We start from the raw sequence: 16045 nt of genomic DNA, 5'->3' as shown, positions 1-16045 counted from the left end.
ATTGCAAAAAAAGATGTGTTTGCATGGCCATTTAAAGGGGTGTCGCTGAGTGAAGGGGTGGTGATGATGCCTTTTGCCTTGCCCAATGAGACAAAATGCAAGGGGTGGAAGATAGAAGGGATTTCAGTAAATGTCCATGCCCCTGAGACTGAAGACTTCCCCCATGACAACATTAAATTTACATGGCATAATGAAGGTGTCATTGTTGAATTTAAAAATGCAAAAAGTGAACAAGATGTGTTTTCTGATGAAACATCCATTGCAAATAATGTTCATGGTTTACTTGCTCATTGTGAAGGAGGGGCTGGTGGGTACACACTGACTAACGACAAGGGGCATACATGCAGTAAAGACACACTGACTGTGGGTTTGTTTAGTGATAAAGTAGCAGATTTTGTGTTTGGTAATGAAATTCGCATCCCAGTGTATTTCCTTACAAAGCCTTACCAGCCAAAGGTTTTGAAGCAGCTGAAAGACACACAGTTGCTAACGACAATGGCAGAAACTCTCATGCTGATTGGGGAGTTTAAAGCACTACTTGCTGGCCGAGTAAAATTTAAACCAATGTTTGAACTGTTCATATTGGATTTCTCTATGATCACAGCTCCACAGTGGTGGGAAGATTTGCAAGACAGAGAGCATTATTGGTTCATGGACTATGGTGCTATGTGCACCCACACAGGATTGTTGTGGATCTTTGCTGAAGCAAAGCAGCTATCTTTACAAGCTGACAGCCGAAAGACAGAAGAAGGGGCTAGCGAACTTGTGGAATCTATGACTGTTTTCCAAGTCACTGACAAGACTGGATGCCCTGTAAGTCTTCACACTGAGAAATGGACATTTGACACAAAGTCTATATGTGCTGCTGTTCAAAGCTGGAAGATCGACGTGGGACATGCTGATACAAACACCTACAGCTTCAATGGTGTGTGCACAAGTGAACCGAGCACAGAACATGGTGTGCAATTCACTGCAAAGACAGCACTGATGGTGCTAGAACTGTTATGCCATGATGGAGCTGATCCTGCATTCGAGCAAGCTCAAATCAAAGGGATTCCTTATATCTAAAGCATGGTCAGAGACATTGCAAAAACCTGTTGTGTTTTCCAACAGCTGGAACTGTGGCCTACCTTGCTTGCTACTGAAAAAGGCCTCATATACTGTGAAATGACTGCACAAGTCTGGCAATTTGAATTCATCGTTTGCCACCAGGAAGATGGAGGACGAGTGTTGTACTGAACAGCTACAGAACACTGTCATTCAGGAGTGAAGTTGTCTCAAGCAGAGTGATACAAGATAAGAGACTTTGCTGAAGATGTGACAGACTGATTTGTTGCTATTATGGGATGTCTAAGAAGATTCAAGCAGACAAAGACACCCATTTTACAGAAACATGTATATGTATATTGGGTTTTCTATGATTCATACCATTCAGAAAACTGACATCAGTATGATTGAATGAATGGATGTGTTGTTTAGGAAACAGGAATGTTCATATATATATATATACAATGTTGGGTTTTTAGAGCAGTACATATATTTTGATAACCGGAGGGTGGTAAAAGGTGGAATTGTTAAGTAAGATATCTGGTGCACAGACACAAACATTTACGATAAGGTTGAAGAAATGTTTAGTAAGAAGAGAATAGAGACGGATGTAAGAGATAATTGCAGCAGGATAAGTAAATGCTTATTTTGTTTTGTTATGGTTTATCTCACACTGTTTCTTTGTTTAAGCCAACAGGTTGATGGTTGGAGCAGGAGGTGAGAGCACGTCGCTGAAGGTGTGTCTAAGATGGCGATGACCTGAGAGTGATTTCTTCTACAGGAGAGAGTCCAGGAGGACAACAGAGATATAAGATCTGACAGCACAGCCATTACATACATCTATGTGTATTCTGCAAGACTGAACTTGTGTCTTGGTTGGATCCACACTCACCAATATTCTCAAGACTTTTTTAAGATTCCATTGAACTGAACTGAACTGAACTTTGCTTTACTTTACTGATATTATCTTATAAGAAACATATATTTGATATAATCATATGTATTATTCACTGTTTTATTAGCATATTCACATGATATAAAGGAATATATATATGTAGAGACTTAGAAATGAAATAAGAGTACAGTGATGCTTATTGACAGATTCTGCAATACAGCCAAAGTGGTCAAGTCCAGAATGGAAATGTTGCTTAGTGTGATTTTATATTATTTGTTATATGTAATCATGGTATTAACCTTGTTATGTTATATGTTGTTACATAGTTTGTTAGGACAAGTGGTGAAAGTACAATGGAGGTTTAGATTATGCAATGGGGATCATGTTCCTTATATTTGATATGTAGAAATCAAGGGGTGGAATGTAACCAGTGGGTTAAATAGTTAATTTCTACATAGGCATATAAGTTACAAACACATATATACCCTTACTAGGCCTCTTGAGGTTTGAAATGAGATTGTCTTAATACAGTTGCTGTTTTTCCATAGAATGGTCAAATGACCTTTTGGGGTCAAATAAGCCATAAATATTGAGGCCTAGCTCTACCTGTCATTTCTACTACTAGAAGTATAATGAGCCATTCATAGCTTCTATGTTCTTATCAGTTAGCTACATTCCATTCTAAGATGTGTAGAGATGCTAAGCATTATGGGTAATTAGCAGTGATGTCTACACTCTACACAAAGGAGCATTGAAACAGTTCATCTCCAAACATACTAGGATACGTCATTACTGTATGTCTTTGTCTGGTAGTATATATCTTAGTGCTTACGGAGCATGTGCAAGAGAGATAAGTTTGGTCAATGCTATGCTGGACCAATGAGTGCTTGATACCTAGCACTGTATGTAACTAGTATGGGCTTAATATCCGGCAAGCCAACACCCCAGACTAGGGTATATAAACTGCTGAGGATGATGATTTACCGGTGTCATCTGAATACATAGACAAAAGTTGAGTATACAGTATACTTTGTATGTTGTTTGTTTGTTACTTGTAAATAAAGTGTGTTCATTTGTACTCACTCATATTGGTCACATGTGTGTACTATTTCATTTCGATCAGAACGAAACCCACCATTATGCAGTGTGCCAACCCCTGTGTTTTGGTTTTGGTTCTAATTCGTCATCTTGTTTTGGATTTGGATTTTTTTTTTGTAAAAAATTGGCAAAGACAGCTAAATCACCTAATTAGGCCTGTTTTTGTTCTTACAGTATTATTAACCTCAATAACATTAATTTACAAACTAACATTGTGGATCGCTTATTTTAAAAAGTACACCAAATAATAATTAAAAGATACTTAATAGCATAAATAAAAACATGAATATAATTGTGGGTGCAATGGGCTGCTCAAAGTCCGTCACAAACTCTAATAGCACCGTGCCGTGCAGGTAAAGTCAAAACAGAGTAAGCGGGACTCCTGGAAAGTCCATCTCCTGTCAAAGTGTCCGCCAAAAGTCTTCTCTTATTGATACAATGGCAATATATTACTCACTGTTCAAATGTTGGTCTCACCAAAATGTTTGCGGTGTCCTCCACAAAAACAAGGTTATTGAACATCAGGGTAAGGTAAATCAACAAACGGTGAAATCCATATACTCAGGCTGTCGATCAGCAGCTCTCTCTGATCATAACTGGAACCCGCCGCCGAGGTGCCGTGCAGACAGGGACTAACAGCAGGTGCAAAGATCCCTCAGAGAGGACAATGCTGTTAATGTTTCCCCTCCTCCTCTATACAGTGGGGACACAGTGATACAAATGCCCGGTCTCCCAGGAATGATCAGCCAGCGGGTGATGGAATCTTAGAACAGTGAGCCAGACGGTGGAACAGGAGTATGGCAAGGTGTGTGTGGTATATGCCTTCTGAAGAAACCGGGAGCAATAAATACCCGGAGAAACGCATCAAGAATACTATAGACCGCTTAGACCCACACCTTGCCTTACTCCTGTTCCAGTGTTTGACATTCAATAACCCTGTCTGCCTGTTTTTGTGGAGGACACCACAAACATTTTGGTGAAACCAACATTTGGACAGTGAGTAATATATTGCCATTGTATCAATATAAAAATACTTTTGGCGGACACTTTGACAGGAGAGGGACTTTCCAGGAGTCCCGCTTACTCTGTTTTGACTTTACCTGAACGGCATGGTGCTATTAGAGTTTATGTGAACCTGTTGTTCAATCATTGTGACTGGCTTTGAGCAGCCCATTGCACCAACATTTTTATTCATGTTTTAATTAATGCTATTAAATATATTTTACTTATTATTTGGTGTACTTATTCAAATAGGTGCTCCACACTGTTTGTTTAGGTTTTTCTTTTATAGCAGGTTGCAGACCCTGCTGATGGAGCTGCTAGTTTGAATGTTTTTATATGGATTGTATGAAAGGCGCACCGACCCCCACATGGTAACATTGATTTACAGTCATTTCCAGTCAATTTTGACCACCTCACAGCTCACAATATTGTTTTCACTAGTTTTCACCAATCTAGGCCAAAGGCTGCAGCAAGCTGGCTGGCTGAAGTAAGCGACAGATCAGCAGCACAAACGCACAGCAGTTTAAAAGAATATAGGACATCTATGAAACATAGCCATACAGCACAGTAGCAGACAGGATGGCAGTTTAACAAACTCTAAAAATGTTTGTTGACTACGCAAAAAGACAGTCAGCAATGATCACAAACAACACATAATGTAAAGAAAAGAGGTGTAAGATGGAATTGTCCTTGGGTCCACCCTTATGTTGAATATTAAACAGGACATGCACAGTTTAACAAGCCAATCACTTCAGTGGCAGGGACTGCCACTTGTGGCTGAAGTGATTGGTTTATTTGGGCCCCCATGAAACAAGCTACCAATGGGCAGCTAACATTGATGGCAATGATCTCTACACAGGGCTGTAACTAGGGTAGTGTGGTCTGTGCCATGGCACAGGGCACCACAGGGCAGGGGGCGCTGTTTGGGCCTGTCAGTTTTCCTGTTTATTATCATTCTCACTTGAAGCTTCCTCTTCTTTTATCCCCAGCATCTCCTGGCCTCCCCTATCTCTTCCCTGGTCCTTCCCCATGAAGCCATGGCCCTTTTTCAGGTGCACTATCTTATGTCCCTATTTAAAAACTAGGGGAGTGGGAGCGCCAATGCTCTATTTGGCACAGGGCACCAAAAACTCTAGTTACGGCTGTCATACAAACTGGCTCTACAGAGGCAAGATGTCGTTGCCATTATCATTTTCACCCTCATCAGTGTGTACATCATCTTCACACAATATTAATTCATCCCGCTGGAATCAACCATTACAGGTGCCTCTGGACATTGACGGAATTGCCAGGAAAGGTCTTCCTCATGGAATTTGTAGTTCATTTTGATGAACATCATCATTTTTACATTTTGAAAAAGTATCCTCCTACACAGATCGCTGACAAGGTTCCTGGCTGTGCTGAACATTCTTGTACACACTGGAGGGTTGGCAGCTTAAGTAAAGCAAAGTCAGTTTGTGAAGGGCCTCTAAATTCCCTTTTTTTCCTGCCAGTTGTCAAAGGGATTATCTCACATGCCTATTTGGATGCTGTTATTAAAATAATCCTCAACCATTCTTTGAATGGTGACCATATCAGATGGAGTAGCGGTAGAGGTGTCACAAATTTTAGACAATACTTTTAGACCAAAATGTTGTGATGACTCATCTACATCACCAGTGGATCTTTTAGGAAAGCTGTCTTTTCATAGCAGCCGCAGTTGCTGGAGAAAGCGAGAGGAGATGTCGCCGTGTCACATGTTGCTTAAGCTGACAACTTGCTCGCCAAGAGCTCTTTGCATCTCTTAATATCTTTGTCCGTTGGAAAGAAAGACACACCGTACAACTTAAACCTATGATCAAGCAAGATCACCAAAATGTATTGATCCAATTTAAGATGCTGACAACCCTTGGATCCTGGCGTAGCGAATAAAGAACTTGATCTGCAAGTCTGACATACATAGTGGAGTCGCTTTGTTTCATCTCCTCATTAAGATTCTCAAGCTGCTTTTCCAAAGATCTAAGTAGAGGAAACACCTGACTCAAGCTGGCAGTGTCTGAACTCACTTCACAGGTGACTAATTAGAAGGTTTTCAGCACCTTGCACAACACGGATAGAAATCCCCACTGCGCTGGAGTAAGGTATATTCTCCCTATGTCATGGCTCATTGTGTAGCTTTGGATGACTTTTTGCTGTTCCTCCATCTGCTGAAGCATATACAGTAAATGGTGGAAATCCACCTTGTTGCTACCTTCCTCCTTCAGCTGGTGGCAGGGCAAATTGAACTGTTTTTGCAGGTGCTGCAATCTACTACAAGCAGCTGCTCAATGCCAAAAATGTCTAAATTTTTTTCTGGAAACAGACAGCATCTTCTGCACACCCCTGTCATTTTTCAAAAACATTTTGCACCACCAAATTGATTGTGGGAGCAAAACATTGGACGTGTTCAAAATCTCCGAGCTGTAATGCTTTCACAATATTTGTGGCATTGTCAGAAACCATAAATCCCGAAGAATGTCCAAGCAGGATAAGTCATTTTGCAATGACATCCTTTAGTTTTTCTAAGAGGTTGAGACACCGATATGCCTCTTATTGAAGCTGGTGATATAAAAAGTAGCCTGCCTCTGAATGAGCTGGCATTTGTTAGATTCTGCTGCTGCTGTTCGTGCTGCTGAAGGAAATACACCCACCCAGTGGGCTGTCACAGTCATGTAATCTTTAGTTTGCCCAGTTCCGCTTGTCCACATCTGTGATTAAGTGGACAATGGGTACAACAGCATTTTGGAGGCCACTAATTATGTTTTTTTAATGTCCATGTACAGTTGGGGAATTGCTTTTCTAGTAAAGTGGAATCTAGATGGGAATTGGTAGCAGGGACACCGGACCTCAATTAACTGCCTAAAAACCACTGCATTAATCGCAGATATTGGATGCAGATCTAATTCTGGCATAGCTGTTATGGCGTCAATGATCCACTGTGCAACTGGGTGACAGCTGTGATACTTTCTTCCTGTTGTACTTCACACAGTATCATCCTCTATGTCTAGGTCAGCATCTTCTTGACTTGTGCTGCTCATTCCTACATTCACAGAGAGTGCAGAAATGCAGAAAGGAGATTTCTCTTCGAGTACAGTATTAGAAAGGTCAGACTCACACATAGAACTCATGGACACACTTATGGGTAAATTTACTTAAGTGAGAGCTTTTAGAAGTGAGTTTTAGAAGAGATGTTGCCCATAGCAACCAATCAGATTCTAGCTATTAGGTTCTAGAAGGTGCTAGTAAATGTTAAGTAGAATCTGGTTGGTTGCTATGGGCAATATCTCTTCTAAAACTCACTTCTAAAAACTCTCACTTTGGTAAATTTACCCCCTATATTCTCCTCAGGGATTTGTGACATTTCTGAACAACACAGAGTTTGTTCTAGTGCCTTAGTGTTTTTTCACCACTGATACTCTGGTTTTCATTTTTTTGACACCTCTTCTAGGGGTCTATTCATGATTGAAAAATATCCCCTGTGATAATTAAGGATTGTACTCGCTGCTTTTCGGAAAAAGGGAACATTTCTCCTGTTTCACTGTCTTTTCGCAGCCTGTCTTAAAGCTGTGCATGCACATCTTGAAGACAGGCTGTGAATAAACAGTGAAGCAGTAGGAGGAATCCAGCCACCCTCACCCCCTGTGCGCTCACCTGCTCATCTGCTCACTCCCCCCTGCTGGTCTGTGTCTGCCCCCTCCGTCTGCCCCTTGACACTCCCAGCTGCCGCAGAGCCGCAGCCACCGCAGGAGTTTGTAACTCCCGCTTAAACAGTGCAGCCTCACAGCGCCAGTCCCCCGCCGCTGCTGCTGTGCCCTATATAATGCTCCCGAGTCACTGGAGGAGAGCTCAGGGAGCCGGGAGGCAGCTTCAGTAAGGTAAGAGGACATAGCAGGAGGGATCTTTTCAGATCCTTCTGCTGTATTGGATGCTATACACTAGCTCAGAGTGGCGTACTGTATCACTGTCACATTCCAAAAAAAATGCTTTTTCGGAACTTGATGAATTTCAGAATTTCCACATCCCTATACTATAGATGAATTACTCTGCCACTTAATTTCTACAAAAATAGGTGATTTTTCACCTACTTTTGTAGAAATTAAGGGATGATGAATAAACCCCCTAGAGTGAGATGCTCTTGCATCGTCATGTGAGGCAGAAGAAGATGCCTGACTGACAGCAGTTGTAGAACCACCACTCAGAAATAAAGGACAAAGCCTGAGCCTTTCCTTGCCGCTGCATGTAGTGTATGGCATGTTGGCAATTTAATGTTTTTCTGCAGGAAACTTTCCCTTTATTAAAGGTGTGTTTTTCTTTAGCAATGTAGTAAAATGTTTTTTTGGATTTTAGATGTCCTGACTGAAAGCCTCTATGCCCTTGAGCATCAGCTTTGGTAGATGACGTTGAAGTGGTGATGACTGGTGGTGGCAGCAGCTGTAGCACTAGTGCTTGGTTGCTGCTCCTGCTGTTCTATTGATTGATCATTGTGTTCCATATCGATGACTGAATTTTTTTTTCACAAAAAAATATATAATTTTTTTTTCACAAAAAACAAAAAAAATGTGTCCACCGACTGCGACACACTGCACAGATAGTATAAGGCGGTGGCCCTTGACCTACTGATTGTTATATTTTAAAGACACAGTATCACTGCCTGAAGGTTTTATCACAAATATATATATATATATTTATATATATATATATATATATATATATATATATATACATACACATTTAAAAAAAAAACATGCCCACCAATGCAACACACTGCACAGATAGTTTAAGTGGTGGCCCTTGACCTACTGGCTGTTACTGACTATATCACAGACACAGCATCAGATTCACGGCCTGAAGTTTTTATCACAAAAAAAAAATTTTTTAAGCCACACACAAGTAATATTATTAGTAATAAAAAATTATGTTCCTGCAATAAAAAACGAACAGACAATGATTTGCTGACTGCCTATCCAAACAAAATAGCTCGACCAGTATTACCTAGGGAACAGTCACTGATGTGGGTGGCACTGCCAATCAAAGACAGTGTCACTAAACCTGTCCTGGCTCTCACTGTCTCACTCACTGTCTCGCTAACTGTCACTCTCACTAACTGTGACTAGCCTCCTTTCCGTCTGGCGGTTCTGTGACAAATTACGCCGAATCCGACTTATATTTGTTCCAAAACACACGAGATCCGATGCCAGGAAGATGACGTTGCACCTCGCTTTCGAATCCGAAAATCTCGCGGAGATCCAAGCAGTGGCTCGGATCACCTCGGTTAAGGTAAGTTTTTGTGGGTTCGGTTTCTCTACTTATTATATTGATACAATACAAGTAGTGCAGGACAAGGGTGGCTAATGTAGAGTTAGATGCATTACTTTTAAAATAAGAGTGACTCTGGAAACTACAAAAAATTAGTATGCTGGAGTAAGATCCTCTTGAAGTATAAGATAAGCTTTAGGGTGCAGCATGTAGTAGAGAGATGTCAGTCATCATCAACATGAATAAATACGAGTATGCCCTGTTTTGAAGTGCTTAACCAGCACATAACCTAGGCTGGAAGCAGCAATTTCAGGTGGGGCAAACAGCATGATTCCCTGTAAAATAACCACCTCCAGGCTATGACAGGCTGAGCTATTTACACCGTATTCACAGCGAGCTGGTGACACTATAGGCAGGATGTATCAAGGCTTGAAGAGAGATAAAATGGAGTAGTTGCCCAAATCAACCAATTAGCTTTTTACTGTCCTTTCAAAGAACATGTGCTAGATAAATGACAGAAGTTGATTGGTTGCAATGGACCACTTTTTCACTTTATTTCTCTCCAAGGCTTTATACATATCTACCTTAACATCAAAACATGCAGAATGGATCCCTAAGTCCTTAACCCGTTCAGCAAGGGGCAGCATTCCTTAGAATAGGGCCCTATAATAAAAAATTGGAATGAGACCCCCAAGCCCACCAAAAAATCAGCCACATGCTAAATACAATATGGCTCTTAAAACATTCTGTGTAATAAAGAGTTCATGTATCAATGTGTATTTTTTTTCTGCTGGCAAACTATAGGTCCCAGCAAGTCCTAGCAAACGTATACTGCTTCAGGCATTATGGAACTTGTAGGAGTACAAGTGCTAGCATACCCACGATTGCCAGACCATGCTGGAAAGGTAGGACTACAAGTGTCAACATGCCCTGGAATTTCACTTGTAAACAACACAAAGTAATTATTACAAAAATGCCTGACACAGACCCTATTTTACCTATTTATTTCCAATGGAGTGCTCTCTTCTGTCTGCCAGTTTTAAATCCATTGAAATGAAGAAAAAAAAGAAAGCACATGTATGACATAGAAATCTGCTTACAGAGCCCTTAGGCAATGTCTCGTACACAGCCTCCGAATACTGAGAAATACCAGATATGTTGATATGTTGGGATGCAGTCATATTGCCGGCAGATAGAATGCCGGGTGTCAATATATTCCGCCGCCCGAATCCCGCCGCCCGGCAATATGCCGACGCTGATATCCCGAAGGTGAACAGGATACCGACGTCGGCATCTCGAAGCGCTGCAATCCCGATCGTCCAGATGGGTAAGTAATGACTGTGTCCCCGGGGAAGAGGGGTTAGGTTTATCCACCCACGGGGGGAGATTAGGGTTAGGCCCCCCCCGGGGAGGGTTAGGCTACGGGAAGGGGGGGTTAGGGTTAGGCACCATTGGGGGGAGGTTAGGGTTAGACACCCCCTGGGAGGGTTAGGTTTAGGGCGCGGGGAGGGGGGGGGTTAGGATTAGGCACCCCGGGGGGAGTTTAGGGTTAGGCACTAAGGGGGAGGTTAGGGTTAGGCACCCCTAAGGGAGGGTTAGGGTCAGGGGGGAAGGGGTAGGTTAGAGTACTTACCTCCCGCTGTCGGCATTCTGTACCATGCGGACTTCCACTCTTGGGATTTCAGCTGGCGACTATTCAGCCGCCGGCATATCATACCGATTCCGATATGTTGATCCTTATATTTTGTGACATATGTGTATTCCGGTTGGGTAAGGGTCAGAATCCCGACACCAGCATCCCCACAGGGTTAAGATACCGACATCTTTCGGTAAGTATCCTAACCCTATCCCTTAACCCAACACTCCCTTCCCACAGCCTAAACCTAACCCTTCCCCCGAGTGACTAAACCTAACCTCCGCCCTAGTGACTAACCCTAACCCTCCCCCTAGTGCCTAACCCTAGCCCCTAAACCTAACCCTCCCCCTAACCCCATTACTTACAGTTGGGATGCTGGTGCCAGGATTCTGACTTGTGTCGGGAATCCCAACAGCTGGGATTTAAACTACATCCCATGTATTCTCTCTTTATTAAAATTGTGTCTATGTATTACACTATGTGGTATCTCCTGATTCTATTTTATATATGATATCCCAAGACATTGGAATAACAGAGCCTGGTTCACTTTATAATTCTTCTTCTTCTTCTCTACTTTCTACAGACCTCTGCCTGGATGAAGCAAACCGAACTTTTGATGACTGGCTGACACCTTGAAACAACTGAGCAAGTGGTTGCTTTGGAATTTATAATCTGTATCACGGCATGCCAGAGCTGAGACTCCATTGCTATGGTATGTATGTATATATATATGTGTGTATATATATATATATACATATATATTAGGGATGTGCAGGCTCGGATAGGTTCGAGTTTGCACGTGGAGTTCGGATTTTTCCCTCCAAAAAAACGGAACTCAGAAAGAGGCAAAACGTCATCTTGCATGGACGAACATCATCATTCCTGGACTTTTGTCCAGGAATGATGATGTTCGTCCATGCAAGATGATGTTTTGCCTCTTTCTGAGTTCCGTTTTTTTGGAGGGAAAAATCCGAACTCCACGTGCAAACTCGAACCTATCCGAGCCTGCACATCCCTAATATATATATACACACTCACACACCATGACGCTAGCTGCTTAAGTCTGAGTCAGATGGCCAGTAATGTGGATGGTCACGGCAGCCAGATTTCTTAACTTGTGCTAATGCAAGTATCCATAGGGCTTCATGTGTATAGTTGCACCCACAACAGTTATCATTAGTATTGGCACTTACACTAGCCCCATGCTGTGTGCAGAAGATCCAACTGAAATAGGCGTCCTTTTCTCATATGCTCGCTTCAAAATAGCACGGAAGCCTGGCTACATGCCCATGACACTCCCACAAAACACTTGTATGGAATTCGAAAAGGTAGCCATCCAGATGACATACAGAAACACATTTCATTAACAATGAGAACTGACCATGTTCAGAGACTCTGTCAAGGCACATATACATGGCTATGCATCATGAGACGCATGCACAGTTTGCCAAAAATCGCTAGATGCGTCCGCACTTGAACTTATGTCTGACTCAAAATCAGACCCTGTGTGTGCCCTTTATATTATCTTTACATCCCCTCTCCAGACTACATGTACCACCCTTAAAGTGACTAATTTATGTCATGGTAAGAAAATTCACTAATGTCTTTCGTTTAATATTTCAGTGTAGTACAGATAACATCCAAGTGTAATCTTTTCAAAGGTACCTTTGATATAGATCACCAAGGCTTATCATTAAACAAACAGAAATATTCTCATTGTATTGCTATAGCACATGCAACAAATGGAATTGGTATGTAATGCCGGCTGTCGGTAAGCTTCCTATCAGAATACAGACAGCGGCATCCCGATGGTTGGTATCCCGACAGGGGTCAAGTAAGTATATCCTCCCCCCCTAATTCTAACCCTCCCTTCTTGTAGCCTAACCCTCCCCACCCCGCCCCCCTACCCTTTCGTGCCTAAACCTAACCACCCCAGTGGTGCCTAAGCCTAACCCTCCCCCCTAGGGATGCATAACCCTAACCCCCCAAAACCTAACCCTGCTAAGCTCCCTAAACCTAAGACGCGGCTAACGCTGAGGGCACCCCGGACTTACCTAATTCGGTCAGGCGTCCTTTAGCGTTCCGACGTCGGGATTAAGATAAGCGTCGGTATTTCTCCGCCTATCTTAAGTCACTTGTCGGGATTTCAGTGAAGGTATTGAGACCTGCGGCATCGCGGCCGCCGGTCTCATGACTACATCCCGCAACAAATACATGACAAACTGTTCTGCTAACAGTAACACACATATGTTTACACAATTGTTTAGTCAAGTTTCAGAACAGTGATAACATGCAAGATGTTAGTGTACAGATGAAGCTCACATAATTAGGTTTGCTAAATTTATAATTGCTATCTATTGCTATATTTTTGGTGCCAAAGGATTTAAAACATTTACATTATCCTGCTCCCACTAACTCTGCTACTCCAGGTTCACCATGAGTCAGGAGTTGGAAAATAAACATTCTAAAGTACATAGTAGTGTAGAAGAGCCAAGAACTGACATATAGCTGCTCCGATGTCCAGGAAACAGATAACTTTCACTTACAGTATTTTGCAAACAGTCAGATCTCACCTGTAGTACTGGCTGCACCGAACAGACTCGACTGTCTTTGGATCCCCAGTCATGGTAACTGTGGTAGATCCCTTTCTCCAGAATATACTGCTCTCCTGAAAAATCAACATTCTCATAGGCCGCCCACCTAAAGAAGAAAACAAGATATTACATGTTACTTTTCTTATCCAAGCTACAAAATACAATAAAAAATTAGAAATCATTAACAAGTAGCAACATATAGAACCCTCCTTAATAGAGACACTCACACTCCATTCAAGACATGGATGGACCCAATGTTAGTACCATATTCAGCAACCTCAATATCTGCCAGTGCTTCATTCAGGCGCAAGCATGGCCCTTCGGAGCACCCTGGATTCTCATAAAGTACTATCTCAGGCTCTGAGAAATCCTGAGGAAGACACAGATACATATTTTTATTATTGTCAAGGTAAAAAGGTAAGAGTACATTTTGTACAATAAAACAGTTCTCAGCATAATGAACCACATACATTATTGCAAAGGCACTTAACATCCCTTACATCCCTTCCATTCTCCTCACCGTACGGATATGTCGAAGTGATCCCAATTCTTCAGTGTATCCACCCCATTGAGAGCAAGCCTTATATTCCCCTTCCTCTAGAAGGTACTGGTGGCCATGGAAACCTTCTTTCTCGTATCCAACCCAACTGCAAACATGGGATGTAAAAGAAATTTTAAAGTTAAGGAAACATGAGTAAGAAATATACACATTACTGGTTTACGCTTAGAGAAGAGTCATCCTTATATGTATTGTATTGATCTTTATCATATACTCACCACCCTCCCAAGACTTTCAGAGATCCCACAGTAGTCAGACGTTCTCCCTTGCTGTTTGGCTCTCCTTGTAGGGAGTGAAGGTCGTTGGTCATTTCCCAGCTATGGCCTTCAAATCCAGGGGATTGGAATAGTAGAATCTGGAGGAAGGATATAGAAATGTATAGTTTACAATGTTAAGTCAATCTTCTGTGCTCATGATCCACAGAGTAATGTAAGATCACCCTCTTTCCAAATCCAGTGAAGCTATAAATGACAATTTGCAAGAAAAGTATAGAGTACCTTCACACAGATCGACACACATCACACACACAAAAGTCCAGTCATGCTGAAAATACAGCTGTACAGAGTGCTACGACAATACATTGATATTTAAGTATTCAAGCTTTTCAATTGTTTTACTTATGTAAGTAGCCCATTAATATTTTGAAATACAGGTCAAACACCTCCATTTGTCATGGAGTCTGGCTGTCCTTCCAGGTGCAAGGTGAATGAATGAAAAGGGTCAATATGCGAACAACCAATCAGAGTGGCTTGCGTATGATTGGATGGATCATGAAAACCCCCTCTGGCTTGCTGTTTTTATTCCAACTGTACAACTTCAGTACCGGAGAAAAAAGATTTGCTATGTATTTAGGAGAATAATGAAACAAGGGTTTGTGTTTTTTATTTTTTTTTCTACTATTATGTATTTTCTTCTTCCAGCAGGCCTTGGCTACCAAGGCAAATTGGTACTTACAGTACCAGCATGGTCTGGCAGTCACTGCCAGCCAAGCTTTGTTTGCACTTCTAGTTCTACAAGCAGTAGTATGCCTTAACAGCCAATGGCTCTCAGGGTTTGCTGGGATTTGTAGTATGATTCAGCATTGTGCTCATTAGCTCTGGAATTCGGCGTCGGCGTTGTTCCCCTGAGGAATTCTATCCTGTGCTTTCTAAGCTGGGTATGGCTTCATATTATAATAGGGAGAACCCACATTTTGGGTCTCTCTGTTATAAGCTGACCAGTCCAGACTGACATAGCCTGGTACTGGTTGCCATGTACTTAGCGCAACCCCACATTTGTTGCCCACCTCCTGTAGCTTTTATTCTAGAACATTGGTGATGGCTACTTATTTTAGGGAGAGTAACTAATTTCTATTTATTTAACTATTATATTTTTAAAATTACAGTTATCACCATCAGGTTGATGGTTGATGATAGTGCCTACTGTATTTTCACATATATTGCAATTTCTGCAACTCAAAATGCACATATCAGACAGTAATTGTGTGGGCATAATAATAGACCTACATTCGTACTGTAAATGAAGCTTGCATTATAGATTGTTAGTATGAGCGCTTGTTCACTAAGAAACAAGGGTACCAGAACACATACAAAAGTCACCAGTACTCATGAATATTTACAAGCTCATACAAAATTTAAAGTAGCTCCTATGCTCTGAACAAGTTTTCAGACATTTATTTATTTCTGAAATTATTTACCTAATTTCTTCCTGTCTCTAAAACTTGTTGTAAGAATAAAAAAAATATACAGAAAACAAAAAGCGCCATTACTGCATACCGATGAGTACCACCAGAAGAAATGCACTGGTCAGTAGTATCACCATACATGAGCTTTCATACTTCCATACTAAGCCAAATGACCTTGCACACAAAGGAACTGAAGCGTGTTTTAGAAATGGACACACCACCTGCAAGATGTCAGTCACACTTTAAATGTGTGTCT

The 16045-nt window shown here is 41.6% G+C and overlaps 1 protein-coding gene across 1 annotated transcript in view; it reads right to left on the bottom strand.

The window, feature by feature from the left end:
* CRYBG2 (crystallin beta-gamma domain containing 2) overlaps positions 1-16045 on the bottom strand; it is a 250499-nt gene that overhangs the window by 16490 nt on the left and 217964 nt on the right. The window contains exons 13-16 of the mRNA XM_088442079.1: positions 14324-14460; positions 14067-14193; positions 13774-13916; positions 13526-13652 (exon numbers count right to left, since the gene is read on the bottom strand). Coding sequence (XP_088298205.1) covers positions 13526-13652; positions 13774-13916; positions 14067-14193; positions 14324-14460 — 534 coding nt within the window. The remainder of the gene's footprint in view (positions 1-13525; positions 13653-13773; positions 13917-14066; positions 14194-14323; positions 14461-16045) is intronic.

Source organism: Taudactylus pleione, unplaced genomic scaffold (genome assembly GCF_031769625.1).
Source record: "Taudactylus pleione unplaced genomic scaffold, aTauple2 ptg000305l, whole genome shotgun sequence".
Classification (NCBI taxonomy): Eukaryota; Metazoa; Chordata; class Amphibia; order Anura; family Myobatrachidae; genus Taudactylus; species Taudactylus pleione.
The sequence above is the reverse complement of the archived record's forward strand: the minus strand, read 5'-3'. Positions and strand labels throughout refer to the sequence as shown.